General features: G+C 42.1%; 1 protein-coding gene across 1 annotated transcript in view; it reads right to left on the bottom strand.

The window, feature by feature from the left end:
• ARHGAP21 (Rho GTPase activating protein 21) overlaps window positions 1–19374 on the bottom strand; it is a 546622-nt gene that overhangs the window by 341955 nt on the left and 185293 nt on the right. Inside the window, 1 exon segment of the mRNA XM_030199291.1 lies at window positions 2378–2402. Coding sequence (XP_030055151.1) covers window positions 2378–2402 — 25 coding nt within the window.

The following is a 19374-nucleotide window of genomic DNA, read 5'->3' as shown; positions in this document are numbered from 1 at the left end:
AACTATGAGAACAATACAATTAAAATAATTAAAATAAAAGCTTAATGTTATCTCTGTCTGGCTCACCATCAGGTTTGAACATCAGAGTCTAACAAATGTTATTAAAAATGCACCATATCTACTAAGGTCTCTAGCACTCTACAAACGACATGATATGGCTATATACCAAAATAATACCAGTTTTGTGTAATCCCTTAAAATGTAAGAGTCTGATGATTTTCCCAGCCTTTCAAGACAGGACTCCTCTTGTATACCTCTCTGGCATCAATTTGCCTTCTCAGCCTAATACCCCAAATGTTTCTGCTGTTCACCAGCTTCTTCCTCATTTCTTTTCTAACAACCTAAAGCAAACTCCCTCTACTGTATCGACTCCATTAGTAAATGCAGTTTCTGAGCTCAGACAATCTTGGAGACAAATAATGATGAATTCTGGATCCTGAACACTACATTACATCTAGGTACACAATTTAAAAAGCAGCAAATTTTCTTCCTCTCTAATATGCTCTCTCAAGTTTTTCTTAAGAAAGCCCATCTGTATTCTGCAAGGCTGATTGGCTGAGCTGCTCTCTTTCCACATTAGCCCAATCTTCTAGTTTTCAGATAACTTTGACCATTATTTCCTGGTCTCTTGCCAAACTTTCTCACAGCAGGTTACACACTAAACCAACAATTCATAAAAATTCCTTTCCACGATTACAGCGCTGGCTGACTCAGTTTCATGAATTCCTAGACTAGCAATCATGCCAAGATACATGGGTGGACTTTATTTTCCCTATTAAGTGCTATCTGCAACCCATCTTCTCTCACATTAGCCTGAGCCACACTTTTGCAGTTTAGCATTTTAAGGTTTTTTTTGATTCATCACTTCTTCCCTCTCAAGTCTCCACTGTGATACTTATTATTTATTTATTGCATTTGTACCCCACATTATCCCACATTTTTGCAGGCTCAATGTGGCTTACAGAGTGTTGTTATGATGCAGTCATTACATGATCTTAAATACAGTCGATAATAAGCTGAAGGTAGGTGATTTAGATGCAAGGTGCTAGGTAAGGTGTTGCGAGAGGTGTTTTTGATGCACCTGAGTAGTTTGAGGAATGATTTATTAAGGATGTCTTTAGTAGGCTTTGTTGAAGAGATGTGTTTTCAAAGATTTGCGAAAGCTGGTTAGATTGTCTATATTCTTCAGGGCCATGGGTAATGCGTTCCAGATCTGTGTGCTTTTATACACAAAGTAGTAGCGTATGACTGTTTGTATTTAATTCCTTTACAGCTGGGAAAGTTCAGATTGAGGAACTATCATCCTTTCACTGCAACTGAAGTGGTTAGGGCCATACAGAGTATAAATTAAAGTAAATAAAATTAATGTTCACACTGTCAAACAAATCAAACTAATAAAGCCTCCAGAACTTGATGACTAGAGGAGCAACTGCATTCTCCAGTGCACATCAGAACCTTTATTTCTCTCTCTTCAAGATTGTCTAACATCATATATGTAGAATTGTGATCTGCTCCAAGTATGGTGATAACAGAAAATAGGTACATGGGAACTGATCCTTGTATTGGCTTTCACAAAATATGCACATTGAAAAAGGATCCAGAGCAATTATTTAACATTCTGCAGTCATATATCATTCATCAACTACAATGCCTTATTTCATATGGCATTATAATTAGCCAAACCTGGTCATTGCTCAAGGGGAAAGGAGGTGGAGAAAGGGCTGTAAAGGTTTATAAAGCACAGCAATAATTTAATGTAAACTATAAATATTGAGCATGAGGAGCTTATACTTTGAACTCTACCACTGGCCGAGGAAGAAATTGTTTTCTTCAATATCTAGTGTTTTCCCTCAAGGCCATCCGGCAGAATTGGTGCAAACCTGTGGGCCCCACCATCCAACAATGGAGAGTTTTGATGTTGTGGGATCTTCAAATAGAACGTCTCAGGATCCATAAAATTACTGTGGGCCCGGGACAACTTTTCCAAGCCACCTGGTCCCCATTCTGGGACACGTCAACTCCCAGAGCCAGAAGTCTTTTACTAAATCTATGATCTCATTTTGGTAGACTGTTGCTAAACGTATGTGCCTTGGTATAGTAGGAGGAGGGTGGGAGGGGGTAGGTATTGAGGGGGTGGGAGGGTCGGGGAGATTCTCAGTATTCTTTTTGCCTGTTGGGCTTTAACATTGGGGATAGGAAAAGGGTGAGGTGTTCCACTTATTTTATAATTAACCAGAGAATAATCTTATCCTTTCATAACATACTATGGGTAGTTGGTGTTTCAGTGATCATTTATATAATGGATTGTTAAGTATGATTGTATTTGTTCTCTGAATTCAACAGATTTCAACAAATAATGAAAATAATTGCAGCATACCTCCTCTATTTCCATTCTCTTCATCCTGAAAAGTAAGCAAAAACAAAATTACTACTAATATTCACTACAGAATTCAGAAAATTATGGGTTTTTTGGAAATGCAATTCAAAGCATGGGTATCACTAATGAGGTGAAATTATGTGTTAAATGATAATTTCCTTTCCTTTAGTTGGTTGCACTGTTCTGAACAAGTGGGTATTATCCCCTCCTTAAAAAAAAAAAAAAAAAACCCTATGCAAAAAAAAAAAAAAAAAAAAAAAAGGAGTAGACAAGACCTTCACAGAAAGAGTCAGGATTCTTTCACAAATTAATCATGATTCCAAAGATCTGATCAGGTATTTTTTTTAATGTTTATTGCAAAAGCACCATATACAAACTTCAGCAGACCCCTCCTACCAGCAAATAAAGGTAGAGAAAAAAAATGGTCTTTTCCAGTGATCTCACCAGCATAACCTGCTAGTGCTCGGTGGAAATATCCAGTATACATCTACCAAAGCAGCACACACCCATGCCCCATCGATCAGTGTAGCTGCAATGATCATCTAACAAGCAAAACACCACAATGGCACTCGCTACCCTGCATTTCCAGGGATTGCCTCTTTGGCATTTGAAACATTCCCTCTATTATTTTCCCGAAATTATAATGAAGACAGCAAAGCACCCTGAGAGCCTCAGGCTTTAGTCTTCAGAACGGTGCAGCTGACTAAAAGGAAAGGAAATTATCAGGTAAGATATAAATTCCACCTTCCTTGTCGTCTGGCTGCACCATACTGAACAAGTGGGAGCTACCCAAGCAGAGCTACTGGGTGGGGGAAGACAAAGCTCCCTCAGAACTTTGCCAAAGAACAAGCGAGCTCTGGTGATCACGTCCAATCTGTAATACTTCACAAAGGAATAGAACAATGACCACTTCCTCTGGGGCGACCTTCTGGGTCTCTGCCTAAAAGATCACCCAAGAACTCATCGAGTGGACCTTCAAACCCAAAGGTCGAGTGAACCTCCAAAACCAAACACAGGATGAATCTATGGTTGCCTTGATCCACCACGCAATATTGGCCTTGGAGGCCACCAAGTGGCATGGAACAGAACCAAGAAATGATCGGACAGTTGTAATTCATTTGTCTGCTCCAAGTAGCAGAGCAATGTCCTCCAGGTATCTGTCTTGTGTAGCTTCCAAGCTGCAGGATTGGAGCCCACCTCCTGAAAGGAGGGCAAACACACATCCTGGTTCACATGGGACAAAGAAAGCACCTTGTGAAGAAGAGAACTGTGCAGATGGACACCAAGTCCTCTGAAAAGGAGAGGAATGGGTCCCAACAAGACTTTGCCTGTAACTCCAAGACTCGTCAGGCTGATGTGATCACAACAAAGAAAACTGCCTTGAGTGAAATGTGCTATAAGGTGTCAAAAGCAGCCCCAGAGACCACATGAAGGATCAAATTCAGGTCTCAGGAAGGAAAAGAGGGGTGGCACCAGAAGTTGCAAATGAGCAACCCCCTTCAGAAACCAGGCCACCACCCCATGCACTGCCAAGGAAAGACCTCTAACTCTGCCGCAAAAACTGGAAAGGGCAGCCACCTTGCTGCAAAAAAATCTTAAGACCTCAGGAATCTGTGCCTTCCAGGGAGAAAGTGCCCGCTCAGCATACTAAATTTTAACAACCTTCCATATCTGCACATAAACCAGCACAATGGAAGACTTTAGGGATCTAAGGTAGAGACAACCGTGGATGAAAATCCATGCCTCATTAAACACCTCCTTTCAAGGGCCAAACTGTAAGCCAGAAGGAATCTGGATCTTCCATTACCACCGGACCTTGCTGAAAGCAAATGAATCCCCTGGATAGAGAAAGTAGCTGGTCACTGCACCAGGTCCGCATACCACCAGAAGGCCAAAAAATGGGTAATGTGCTATTCTGAACAAGAGAAAGGCCTATCACAAGCCATGGTGGAAAGGCCTATAGGGGGGGCTCATCCGCCTGCCATGGCTGGACCAAGGGATCTAACCCCTGGGAGGCTGCCTCCCTCTGGCAGCTGAAAAAATGTTCCACCTTGGCACTGTAGCATGAAGCTATTACATCTAACACCAATTGTCTCCACCTTTTCTGAATGAACACAAAGGCCTCCAAGCCCTAGCTCGCACTCCCTGGGATCCAACTAGGAGCAACTGAGGAAGTCCACCAGGACACTGTCCTTGTCCGCTATATATACCACTGACAGGGCCTGTAGATAACTCTCTGCTTAGCAGCAGATACTCCTCAATTCCAACGCCACTGCCTGATCCAGGTGCTTTTATGTAGACCACCAATCGGAATGCCCTTCCCAGAAGCAATGGAAGGAATTCCATCAAGGCCAGGCAGACCACCTCAGTCTTCAGGCAATTGATCGATCATGACTTCTCCAGCAGGGACAAGGTTCCCTGGCCACTCTGTCCAAGCAATATGTTCCCCAGTCAAGGAGACTTGCATTGGTGGTAACCACCATCCACTGCAGACAGTGCAGTGAAACCCCCAAAGGAGGTGGACAAGACTGTCCCACCAGTCCAGCCTGGACCTCACCTTGGCAGAGAGAGAGAGAGAGACAAAAGGCACTCAAACTCCTGCAAAACTGAGGCCCACAAGGACAACAGAGTTGACTGTAGAGGCTACATGTGCACTTGTACCGGAGGTACCACCTCCAGTATCATTGCCATAGAGCTCAAGAGCTGTAGGTAGTCCCAAATCTTGGGAGAAAGCAGCTCACACAGAGACTGCATTTCTGGGCTTGCAGTTTTACTGGCACCCTCTCTGGGCAGGCTGAGCTGTTCCAGCCCCACTGAAGGATGCAGAGTCACCATCTCTTTTTGGTCCATGAAAAGAGTACAGCTTAGAGGGCCTACACCTAAATCCAAAGCCTGGAACGTAGAACGCTGAACTCGAGTGGTCAAGGGCCACCGAGAGGCCCTTTTGCTGCAGCTTAGGGAGACAAAAAAAAGATACGTTTCCCCCAATCCTTCACAAACTTCTCCAAGTCTTCTCCTAACAGCAAGCGCCCCCTAAAGGGTAGCCGAGAAACTTCTTGGAGGCTGCATCCACAAACCAATGACACAGCCACAGTAAACACCTGTCCACCACAGAGGCAGCCACTTACCAGGAGGAAAGATGGACTAAATCAAAAGAACCTCCACCAGGAAGGCCACACCAGACTCCAGATCAGAAACAGCCAGCGACTCTGCTGCAGTGAGCACCACATGGCCCTCACCACATAGCCGCTGCAGATGGTGGCCTGGACACCAGATGCCTCAAAGGCAAAGGGCAAGGTGAAACTGCTGCTCCACCCATTTCTCATGAAGCTCTCAGAAAGCCAAGCCTTCTTGCGTGGGGAAAGTGGTCCTTTTAGTGACTGCTGTGACAATCGGGTCCAACTTGGAGTATATCTCGTACCTGTTCTACATCCTCAGGAGCAAAAGTATAAAGACAATCCAGGGATATGGCACCTTTAAAAGGCCATCTGGGGACTCCCACTGCACCAGTATTAATTAAGGGCCTTGTGAAGAAAATGCTTTGGTGGCAGGTTCTACAAGGCCCTCCAATAAAGGATCCCCTTCAGAGGGGACTGCTGCAACAGCCTTGAGCATCCCAAGGGCCTCCATGACCTCATCAATGAGACAAGAAAGCTCCCACATAGGACTACTTGTCTTCCTCCTCCCATCTCAAATTCAGAGTCTGGAGGTCCGAAAGGCCTTCCTGATCTTCTGGTGTCCATCCAGAACCACTTGAAGCCTCTCAGTTTTCCTGTGGCTCTTGGCCCCCCAGAACAGGGCCCTGGCCTGCAACCTCCACGACCCTAGGGGACCAATCACTGGCTGAGAAACCAGCCTCCATCACTGCAGGGCTTGCTTAACCATCTGCGTTTAGTTCTGAAGCCAAAAGACCCAGGAGTGCCCCCCCCAGAACCCCCTTCACAGGCAGACCATGTGTGTGCATAGCAGAGAGAAGCCCCTCCCCCAACCTCGATGCGCGCTGAGAACTCTCCTGCTGCACTGAGGCAGTAGCAGAAGAAAAAGAGAAAGAACTCAAAATGGCTGCCATTCCCACAAAAACATTATGACCAAGGGTCCCAAAGCTTCAGTGCAGGGAGAAAGTCAGCTCCAGCAACTACCCCCCCCCCCCCCCCCCCCACACACACACACACACAGTTTCCAATGTCAGATACAGCCCATTACAGGAGGGGCAGACAAAACCAGCAAATGCGCTAAGCTACCAGCTCTTGCAGACTGCACAGCATCTACTGCAAGCATGCCTATGTTATTTGCGCATTTGGGACTGCCAACTAGAGCCCAGGGCTCCAGCATCTCTGCTATCCCCCCTGCTCTCTGCAAGTGTGGGAGGTTTTTTTTTTTGCACTCCATTAGCGTTATTCCTCAACAGAAGGAATAAAGCTAAACCAGGCATATCCAATTTTTTTTTTTAATGCCTGGGAATATAGAAAAAAAAAACACCCAATTTGGGGTGGAGGGATGGGGGTCCACATCCTTCTAGCAACGCTCCAAAGGGCCAAGCCAATCACCTCACTCAGTGGATGCTAAAGGTGTGACTGAAGACAGCGAAGCACAGCTTTGCACTCAACCAGGTCTGGTCCCGGGACCAGGTAACCTGAGAGGGGCCATTAAACTCAACCTCAGCCAGCAGAGCAGGAAGTTAGGCCAAGGACTAGGAGCACCAGGCTAAACAACTTGCTAGAGAAAAATACTGGAATTACCCGTAAGCAGCAGTTGGTTATACCAGCGAGTTCACTGGAAAAGACCAGTTTTTTAAATCTATCTCCATCTGCTGGTAGGAGGGATAACACCCACATGTTCAGAATGGTGCAGCTAGATGACAAGGACGATGTTCTTTCCAATTAAGTCAGTTATGCAGTTGTGTAATAGCAGAAGATCTAGCATTGTGGCATGTGTCATTAGTTTAACGTACGTCACAATAGGCTCTCTCCACAGCAGGATAAATAGTGATAAGGAATTTACTAATGGTTTCATTACTTTAACAGTGCTACAGTTAAGAAATTAACTGTTCAAAATGGATTCAATAGTTTTATACCATCAAATCATTAAGCAACCAGTAGTAATATTTAAAATAATTGCTTACAATTCAACTTGATTTTAACCAGAATTACCCAGAACGATAGCATAGAATTACACATTAGAAACATTTGGCACCCATAATCAAAACAGAACAGAAAAGCCATCTATAAAAACATAAATAGATTATCTATTTGAATATATGTTAACAAAACCTCTAAATCTTATTTTAAAACTATTTTAAAAAGATTTCATATAGGTGTAATCTTGCAATTGCTCACACTCTTCTGTACTGTTTACAGATTGGGTGTATGAAAGTTAGTTATAGGAAATATCTCCCTTTAATTGGTTCACTGATACAATAAGAAGTTGTCTCATATCTCTTTAAAAACCTTGTGAGGAACCCCTGAGGGTCAAGGAAGAAGGGATCCGGGAGAGAAGCAAGATGGGTAGGTTTAATACCCAGGATTCCAACCACAAGTCCCAGGATCCTATGGGGTTGGGAAGCCACGCCCCCATGGAGGCATACTTTTCCCAAGAGCCGGAGAAGGGAGGAGGACTACAGTCCCCAAGAACCCCTGCAAAGCCCTAGGGGCAAGCAAAGGGAGCAGCAAGGGAACTACAAGTCCCAGAATCCCGAGGGACAGGAAGGGGATTGGCTGAGGAGGAATAATCAGGAGGGAGAGGACCAGCTGGGGACCATAAAGGGAGAGGAGCCCATGAAATGCGAGGTGGAGAAAGAGGTCGGAGAGCAGATCCAAGCCCAAGATGACTGTGGAAGTGAGTCCATGGAGATTGCTGCTCTAGCTCAGGTACAAGGGAAGAAGTTCAAAGGCTTCATAACAAACCTTCTTCAAGGCTGGGGAGAGCTTGGAGGAAAAGTTATGCAGCTGTTCCACTCAAGGGGGAGAGACATGCCATGCTGTAAAGCAGTGAATGATTTCAGCTGTGGCCAGAAGTCAGACCTGGCTGGAGAAACAGGTAGTGACGAACAGTGTCCAGAAGTCATGCCATGCAGGGGAAGCACTGAGTGATTTGAACTGTGTCCAGAAGTCATGCCATGCTGGGGAAGCAGTGAGTGATTTAATCTGTGTCCAGAAGTCATGCCATGCTAGGAAGCAGTGACTAATTTAAACTGTGTCCAAAAGTGGTGCCATGCTGGGGAAACAGTGAGTGATTTGAACTGTGTTCAGAACACTGCCACACTGGTGAAACAGTGAGTGATTTAAAACTGTGTCCAGAAATCAGGCCATGCTGGGGAAGCAGTGAATGATTTAAACTGTATCCAGAAACTGTGGCCGGCGGGGGGGGGGGGGGGGGGGGGACTGAACAAGGGATGATATGTGCTGTAACCAAGGACTGTGTCTGGAAGAGGAAATGTCTTGGCCTTGCTGATGGAATAAAGCGGTTTTAAGCATATTTTTGGAGTCGGCTTCTGGGAGTGCTGTGTCCAGGGAAGGGCCCTTCCAAGGTCAGCCGAGTTCATACCTGCAGGAAGGCCTGAAGGTGGTGGCCTGCTGACAACCTACAAGGTTAACATTCCTTGTATGTATTTCAATTTTTAGATTGAACTTGCAATTCAAAATAACCGAAGGAATGGTAACTAAACAACTCACAAACTATCTAAACAAACACTCAATACTGCATGATGCCCAATCAGGATTCCGGTCGAATCACAGCACAGAAACAGTATTAATTACCCTTATGATTAAATTTAAACAAATGATTGCAACCGGCAACAATATACTCCTCCTACAATTTGACATGTCAAGTGCCTTCGATATGGTTGACCATGGAATCCTATTACACATACTTGAATACTTTGGCATTGGAGGAAATGTCCTAAACTGGTTCACGGGTTCCTAACCCAGCGTTCATATCAAGTCACATCAAATTCAACCACGTCTACTGCATGGACACCTGAATGTGGAGTACCACAAGGATCACCCCTCTCACTAAACATTTTCAACCTAATGATGATCCCCTTGGCAAGACTCCTATCAAACCATAACCTCAACCCATATATATACGCCGATGATGTAACAATATACATCCCTTTCAAACAAGACATCAAAGAAATCTTCAATGAAATCAACCAAAGTCTACACATCATGAACACCTGGGCAGATGCATTTCGTTTGAAACTAAATGCAGAAAAAACTCAATGCCTGATACTCACCTCCCAATACAACATGAATGAATTTACCGCTATAAACACGCCAAAACTAAACCTTCCAATCTCAGAAACGCTAAAAATCCTTGGAGTCACTATCGACCGCCACCTAACACTCGAAACTCATGCAAACAACACAACCAAAAAGATGTTCTACTGCATGTGGAAACTGAAAAGAATAAGACCATTCTTCCCAAGATCCGTCTTTCGCAGCCTAGTGCAATCCCTCGTACTCAGCCATCTGGATTACTGCAACTCACTATACGCAGGTTGCAAAGAGCATATACTGAGGAAACTTCAAACAGCCAAGAATACAGCAGCCAGACTCATCTTCGGAAAACCAAAATATGAAAGTGCAAAACCCTTACGAGAGAAGCTACACTGGCTTCCACTCAAGGAACGCATTACTTTTAAAGTATGTACATTAGTCCACAAAATCATTCACGGTGAAGCCCCAGCCTACATGTCTAAGTTAATAGACTTACCACCCAGAAACGCTAAAAGATCATCTCGAACTTTCCTCAACCTCCACTTCCCTAATTGCAAAGGCTTGAAATACAAGACGCTGCACGCATCAACCTTTTCTTACATGAGCATGCAGTTCTGGAATACACTGCCGCCCAACCTGAAAACGATCTACGAGCAAGCCACCTTCCGCAAACCATTGAAGACCCATCTTTTTGATAAAATTTACGGAAAGAACCAAAACACAAAGTCCACACTCACTGTTCAGTAATGCATCAATACATCCACTTCTGAACTCTCATCCCCCGTAATCTCACCTCACTTATATCTTTACTCACAGAAAAATGCATACCATATGTCTTCTGTTATTATAAATTGCCCTTTTAGCTTCCCGTTGTCTCCTTCCAATGTTTCACGGTTCTTTTCCATTGTTATATTCCTTAACAATACTTTGATTTTGTCTCGCATAACTCTTCACAATGTAATCCATAACCGAGTTGTAACAAATTGTATTTCCATCATTCATAATGTATTGTAAGCCACACTGAGCCCGCAAAAAGGTGGGAAAATGTGGGATACAAATGCAATAAAATAAATAAATAAATTCAGACGCAGTAACTCTGAAGGGGGCTTACAATCTAAGGGCCTCATTTAGTAACACATGTTAATTTCAGTTCATCACACTCACCCTTCAAGAATAATGAAACATATTTTTTAACAAGTCCTAAATCATATTAATGTGTGTTTTAACATGGTAAATAAGACCCAAAAAACTGTATCTGGGATAATGGAGGGTTATGTGATTTGCCCAATGTCTAAAGAACAGGAGGAGAACTAGGATCAGAATCTTGGCTTCCCTGGCTCTCAGCCCAAAGCTCTAACCAGCAGACCAAACATTTGTATCATTTACAGTAAGTGACAGTCATAGACCACAACATGCTAGCAGGTGAGTATCATTAGGCCCAGTCAGCCATCCCAATTTTATTTCAGTTGCAATGTCATCAACTCAATATTCTTCATGCTTAAAAAGAAAGGGGAAGGGATTTGATATACTGTCTTTCTGTGGTATCAAATTGGGTTACATGTTCTATATGCAGCCCCAGTGGGCTCACAATCTAAGTTTTTGTACCTGGGACAATGGAGGATTAAGTGACTTTAAATATCAAATATCATTATTCCAGTGCTCAATTATAGCGTTCTTGGAGAGCGTTTTTAAGCTAGTTATTACCACCTGTGATCCAAACTGGAAGTTTATGTGGTATTCCTCCTGATAAAGAGTTCGAAACAAGGGGGACCCTTGTTGAGGATGTTGGACTCTGTGCTAAAGCGATTGCACAGTGGATATTCTTTGGTATTAGCCAAGCGATTTTTGTAGCTATAGCATAGAATGTTTTCGTCCAAAGCTAAGTGACTGTTTCTTCCTGTGCACAGGTTGTTTTGTACTTTGAATTTTTGAACTTTTCTAGCTAATATTGAACACTCATAGTGAAGAAACTGATACGGTGTTTTTGTTTTAATGGTAGCAGCCAGTTTTTTGTTGTTAACAGCAGTTTTTTCTCCTGAGGAGGAGCTTTTTGCTGTTGCTTTTTTCAGAGCTCCATTAGAAACCAGTGATTATAGCCACTTATGATCATCTATGTAGACCTTCAGTGGCAGTTGAGATTTCATTTATTAAAATTTGTTTGTTATTCCGACCTCTTCCTTCACTGCTGAGAACAAAAGATGTTTTGACAATTTTGTTCTCCAATTTTGTGATAGTTGGGTTAAGAGATTTGCCACAAGACACTGCAGTGGGGATCGAATCTAGTTCCCCGTGTTCTCAGGTCACTACACTAACCAGATATCAAACAGATGCCAGACCCCGACATAAGCCAGGGATGTAGAAGACTTCATGGAGCAAAGCAGGATAGAAATCACAGCAGGGGAAAACTTGTGCTAAGAAATTTAGATTTAATCCTCTCCTTTTGCAAATCTGAGCTCAAGGCAAGTTACATATTTGGTTACATGAGCTATTTCCCTGCCCAAACTGGCTTACAAGCTAGTTGCATCTAAGACCCTTAGAGTATAGAAATGTACATCAGTACTACCTGCCTTTTTAGCAAGATTTTATCTAACCAAAATTTTGAGTCGAGAAAGGCTGAGCTGTTCCTTTAAAGCAATGCAACAGGAGAAGCTTAATACACTAGCTTCTGGATATTTCTCTGCTTCAAGCGGAAAAAAGTTGGGTATAAATGTTCATAAATAAATAAATCCTTGTGACGAAGACAATTGCATTTTCATGTAATGACTCAAGGTCCACAATGTATTTCACATTCATATTTATGATCATCCTATATAATAAAACGCACCTCCAACATTCTGAAGCTGACTGCATGGCTGAGGCATTCCTGCTCTCTGTATCCATCTCCTGAATTGACATCACGTACTTCCGGGTTCGTCACAAGCAGAAGTGACCAACCACACGCGGTTTCTCGGCTTCAGAATGTTGGAGGTGCATTCTATTAAATAGGATTGGTCAGTTCCTTGAAGCACAGCCAGAGCTCAGCGTCCTGCACAGTAACGTTCAGACACCAGAATGAGAGAGAGGGGGGGGGCCTGACACCAGAGAGAGGGAGGGAGGGGGGCCTGACACCAGAGAGGGAGGGGAGGTATCTCTGTCACACACACTCTCTCTCTCTCTCTCTCTCACAGTCAATGACTTTCTCTCACTCTCATACACTCTATGTCTCACACTGTATCACATTCACTCTCTATGTGTCAGACAGTCACTCATACACTCTCTTGGTCTCATACACTCAGTCTCACAGAGAGTCTGTCTCTCACACACACTGTATCTGTGTGAAACACACTCTCTCACACACTGTCTCACATACGCACTTGCACACACTCTCATTCACACACACAAACACTCTCTCTCTCACAGACACACTCGCACCCAGACTCACTCTCTCTCTCAAACATACAAACTCCGAGGAAAACCTTGCTAGCGCCCGTTTCATTTGTGTCAGAAATGGGCCTTTTTTACTAGTGTAAAATATTGAGCATTAATCTGCATTAATTTTCTAGCAGAGTACTTCTCTCCAAAAGTGACTACAATACAGCTAGATATGTTTGGGGTTTTTTCTTATTAATGACCACAAATTACATCACTTTGAGAGCTACATTAGTATAAGCTGTGTCTCCAAGAGGCATAACTCAAGCATGACATTTTTAAAACTTGACATTTATATAAAAATTCTTTTTATTTTGTGTCTTCTCCCCATGGACTCAGCAGTTTCCTCCTGCTCCATTATACGCAGAATCAAAATTCATAACTTCTCTGTTTAAAAGTTTTACAGTTTCCCTCTTTTAGACAGCCTGATCACTGCTGTAATGGTTCTAGGTCAGGAATCATGCTCCGTGAATCCTTCAGTGACCTTCCAATCATTAACTCTGAATTTAGCCAATAGGTGCTACCCTAAAGCAGGGGTGGAAAACCTGCAGCCCACGAGACCATGGGAAATATACACATAAAACCTCTAACTAGAGTTATGGTGATTTTAAATACTGTATTTTGCAAACATTTTCAAAATAGACACTCTAGCAGTTCTGTGACGTCACAGTGACATTGCTGGCCCAGCCTTTTAGAAAGCTCCATTAGAGCCTTCTGCACATGTCTCTGGGCTCGTGCCCTACTGTATGTATTATAAATACTGCACCGCCCTCTTCCCGCCTCAGTTATTACTCTAGCTGGCAGCAACTCCGGGTGGGAGGGCAGGTCTGTATGGCTATGAAATCCATTGTCCACAGAGAACTACCATTACAGGTAAGCAACTCTCTTCTCCCTGGACAGGGATATCTCACAGCCAGCTGACACAGGTAACACTCATAACACTTATCAATAAAGTATACATAAATATTATATTGACTGTTACCTGGCACTGGAGGAGGAGAAGAGTTGACGCCTCACAAATATAACATGAGAACAGTCTAGCCAAAAGCAGAGTCCATTGAGGACGCAGCATCTATGCAATAGTGCTTAACAAATGTGTGCAAAGATGCCCACATTGCTGCTTTGCAGATGTTCACTGGAGATGCTTTTAGCAGATGAGTTCTATTGGTGGCCATAGCTCTTAAGCGATGAGCAAACATATGAGACATCGTTTTATGTCCTGCTTGTTGATAACAAAAATGGATACATGAAGCAATCCATTTAGTGTCTCTTTTGTGACTGATTGATGAGAATTAGTCAAACACAGAAACAGTTGAGAAGATCTGTTTTGCGAGCAAGTTCGAGAAAGATAAATCTGAAGTGCTCTAGCACAGTCCAAGGTATGCAGTCTTTCCTGATCTGCAGATAAATGTGGAGGTGGATGAAATATTGGCAGAGTAATGGATTGGTTGAAATGAGATGGAGATACCACCTTAGGAAGAAATTTAGGGTGAGTGCGTAGCAAGTCTATCTTGTAAGATTTGGGTATATGGAGCATAGCAATATATAACATAACACAGTAACATAGTAGATGACAGCAAATAAAGACCTGTACAGTCCCATCCAGTCTGCCCAACAAGATAAACTCATTACACATGGTATGTGATACTTCATACGTATAACCTTGATTTGGCCTTGCCATTTTCAGGGACAGACCATAGAAGTCTGCCCAGCACTGGCTTTGCTTCCCAATTACCGGTGTTGCCACCCAATCTCCACTAAGTTTCTTTGGATCCATTCCTTCTAAACAGGATTCCTTTGTGTTTATTCCATATATTTTTGAATTTCATTACCATTTTCATCTCCACCAACTCCCGTAGGAGAAAATTCCAATTAACTACCACCCTTGGTGAAAAAATACTTCCTGACATTCACGAGTCTTCCCCCTTTCAACCTGAACTCATGTCCTCTAGTTTTACCACCATCCCATATATAGACTAATAATATTATATATAGACTAATAGATAGATAGTATATAGACTAAGCATAATGGACTAATGCTTGGATCGCACCAGTTTGTCTGGCTGATGTGATGGTAATCAGGAAACGTGTCTTTCAAGAAATAAACTAAGTTCTGCCAACTGCATAGGTTCAAATGGAGGCACAGTAAGGGCATTCATACCAAGTTCAAATCCCATGCAACTGGAGGAGGCTGAATGGGTGGATGAATACAGATCAGACCTTGAAGAAACTGCTTTGTGATAGGGTGTTTAATTAAGGAAGCATCATCCACTACATCATGAAACTTAGATATGTGCACCTTTACTGTCAAAAGGATAATCCATTCTTTAACAAAAACAATAAGTCATCAAGCACATGAGAAATTCCACAATTAAAAGTACATAAGTATTACCATACTGGGACAGACCAAAGGTTCATCAAGCCCAGCATCCTGTTTCCAACAGTGGCCAATCCAGGTCACAAATACCTGGCAAGATCCCAAAAAAAGTACAAAACATTTTATGCTGCTTATCCCAGAAATATTTTCCCCAAGTCCAATTTAATAGTGGTCTATGGACTTTTCCTTTAGGAAGCCGTCCAAACCTTTTTTAAACTCTGCTTAACTAACTCCCTTTACCACATTCTCTGGCAACGAATTCCAGAGTTGAATTACACGTTGAGTGAAGAAATATTTTCTCCGATTCGTTTTAAGTTTACTATTTTGTAGCTTCATCGCATGCCCCCTAGTCCTAGTATTTTTGGAAAGCGTAAACAGATGCTTCACGTCTACCTGTTCCACTCCACTCATTATTTTATAGACCTCTATCATATCTCCCCTCAGCCATCTTTTCTCCAAGCTGAAGAGCCCTAGCCACTTTAGCCTTTCCTCATAGGGAAGTCATCCCATCCCCTTTATCATTTTCATCGCCCTTCTCTGCACCTTTTCTAATTCCACTATACCTTTTTTAAGATGTGGCGACCAGAATTGAACACAATATTCAAGGTGCGGTCGCACCATGGAGCAATACAAAGGCATTATAGCATCCTCATTTTTGTTTTCCATTCCTTTCCTAATAATACCTAACATTTGATTTGCTTTCTTAGCCGCAGCAGCACACTGAGCAGAAGGTTTCAACGTATCATCAACAATGACACCTAGATCCCTTTCTTGGTCGGTGACTCCTAACATGGAACCTTGCATGATGTAGCTATAATTCGGGTTCCTCTTTCCCACATACATCACTTTGCAACTTGCTCACATTAAACATCATCTGCCATTTAGATGCCCAGTCTCCCAGTCTCATAAGGTCCTCTTGTAATTTTTCACAATCCTCCTGCGATTTAACTACTTTGAATAACTTTGTGTCGTCAGCAAATTTAATTACATCTCTAGGTCATTTATAAATATGTTAAAAAGCAGCAGTCCCAGCACAGACCCCTGGGGAACCCCATTATCTACCCTTCTCAATTGAGAATACTGACCATTTAACCCTACTCTCTGTTTTCTATCTTTTAACCAGTTTTTAGTCCATAATAGGATCTTTTTTAAAAATGCTATTTTATTTCTCTCTCTCCCTCTCTCACTTATGTCAAACATTACAGCCATAGTCTTCTGTCTAAGGTCATACAAGCATGTTCCTTTAGAAGCACGCAATCATGGTCCCCATGTTTGGCTCTTTGGTGCCACCACTGAAAGACAGCAGACAGACTTTTCTTTCTCAGTGACTATGAATGCTGCCATCACAGCATCTTCAACCAGCCAGGACAGCGAGGTCCTGGTCCAAGAACTGAAACCTTCCTCTGCTTGATAGTGTTCAATGCTGCTACTAAACCAACATATAAAGCAAATTTCTAAAAACTAAAACCACAATGCTGCCCTCACTTTTGGAATTCTTTTCTTGTGCATGTCACAAGGGACAGAGAAAGCATATATAAACTGCTTTGGTTGTACCACAGAAAGGCAATATATCAAATACATGACCCATACTTGATCCCTCATTTAATTCTTAACATAAAACAAGAAAAGAAAGAAAAAGATAAAGACCTGGTTAATTTTGTAAACCCTGCGACACCATTTGCCCAACTGCACATAAGCATTAGTATATTTACCTCGGAGCTTCCCCTCTTTTTCCCTCCAGGCCCTTCCCTCCCTGACTTGCTGTCTTTCCACTCTCACACCTCAGTGTAAGACCAGTGCTCTCCTTTTTTTTTTCTCCTCCTCTTTTATTGAAAACTCATTTCTTTCCCTTCAACTCTTATAACAAACCACTTAACAGTAGGGTACAATAGACATTCTATCAAGCATTTGTTAATAAAAAATAAATAAAATGCAGCAATAATCTTCTAAACCTTTTCAGTACTCCTCCTGTAAACATTGAACACTAATTATAAACTGAGTTGGTGCCCAGTGTTGATAAAAGGGAAGGAAAGGGGGGAGAAATGTAAAGACTTAGCTCATGCCTTTTTCAGTTGCAGTACAAGGCTCCCATCCGTTGCCTTCACTTCGTTTGACAGCAACCTTCTGGTACTGCCCTCCCCAACACAACTTTCCCCATCCACTACCCGTCACTCAGAATTCTGTTACATCTCAGTTTTTATTACTTTTATTATTGTGTAAACCACTCAGACGTCTATGTGTAGGCCTTGTAGCAGTATTTCCAAAGTCTGACATAAATAAGTAAAATGAATGTAAAGTGGGTATTTCTCTGTCCCTGGAGGGTTTTATGTTTATACCTGAGGCAATGGAGGGTTATTGATTTAACCAAGATCACAAGGATCTGCAGCAGAATCTGAACACCTATTCTCAGTCCAATGCTCTGTTAAGCCTATTCCTCCACTCTAGTGGGCCAGACAGCAATCACATGCTATTAAAGATGTAGACAAAGAAGTAACCCTTGCTCAGAAGCCTACAAAGTTATCTGCAAAAAAAAAAAAAACCCCAAGATCAAAAGCTGAAGGATCAAACTCCTAAGTCACTGTACTTCATGGAGAAACTGAGAAAGGCAACCAATATACACTATTAAAATAGTTTTCTGTCTCAATGGAATGTGGCATACATGCAGAGAACATTTTCTTTCTGCATAGCAGTGCTGCAAGCCCTCACTATCTCAATATTCTCTATCTTTCCCCATACGTCACCCCAAGTAACCAGGTTTATATTTTCTACGAAACGTATCAAATCTGTAAGCATTTTAAATTCCCCAAGCAGACTGTTTCATGCAGATGGGACCACACATGAGAAAGAAGAGTTTTTTTTTTTTTCTTTATGCCAAAAGAATACCCCCAGCAATCTCCAGTAGGCCCTGGTCAGATGAATGTAAATTGTTCTGTTTTGTATTTGTAACGCACAAGATCTTCCAGAACCAGTCCAGTCACGATCTTAAAAATCAAGGTTAAAATCTTGAATTTTACCCTCCTTTCTACTGGTAACCAATGAAGTTCCTTCAACAGTGGTATTATACCTTCACGTAACCGAATGTCAGTAATAACTCTAGCAGCTATATTTTGAAGCAATTACAATTTTCTCAGATATAGTGGGGTAACCCTGTATACAACACATTGCAACAATCCCAAATGTGAAACAACCCAGGTAGTCACAAGAGATCAGTTCAGCTTGTTCAAAGTAAGGATGCAAAGAATATTCCACAGGCACTTTCATTTCTTCCACACTGATGCAACTTGTTTATCTAGGGTAAGGGAGGCATCCAAAATTAACCTAATATTTTAATTTTATCCACAGGGGATATATATGTTATGTCCTGCCAACTCAAACACAGTACTCAACACCAACCAGAAAGTTTAACATTGAAATTAGATTTATTATAACATTAACAGTAAAATGCTCAAATATTAAGAGGTTTTCTTTCCTTTCACAGAGCAAAAACTTAAATACTTGTTCATTCTATTTTCAGGGCTTCTGTGTTGCGATACAAAATACCATCACTGCAACAGTTTCAGATAAGTATATACACTAAACATCAACATTCCTTTCACTAAACTAGTTCAGTTACATTTTTTTCCCCTCACAAGTACTGTTCAACACTCTTATCCCTCAGCCTCAGGATCCCCGAACACGTAAGTACTCGTTTACATTTTTTCTCCAATTCCTTTACTTTGTTAATGTCTGCATGGTCCATATGCACATGCTAAAGAGGGATGGTTCAGTCACATAGCTTTAGTTCAAAGTTCCGAATCCATGAAGCTTTCTCTCTCTTGTGCTGGCCAGCATCAATCTCGGATCATCAAAGAAACCTGTCTCCCTAGTGTTTGCTCACTTTTAAATGGGTCCTGTTTCAGTGTATTACTATTTGAATTTACTATCATTTTAAAATAAACAAATTGTGGGTCCCTAATTATCCCAGTCCACAATGTTTCTCTTATGTCTTTACAGTC

This window comes from Microcaecilia unicolor, chromosome 1, assembly GCF_901765095.1.
Source record: "Microcaecilia unicolor chromosome 1, aMicUni1.1, whole genome shotgun sequence".
NCBI classification, from domain to species: domain Eukaryota; kingdom Metazoa; phylum Chordata; class Amphibia; order Gymnophiona; family Siphonopidae; genus Microcaecilia; species Microcaecilia unicolor.
The sequence above is the reverse complement of the archived record's forward strand: the minus strand, read 5'-3'. Positions and strand labels throughout refer to the sequence as shown.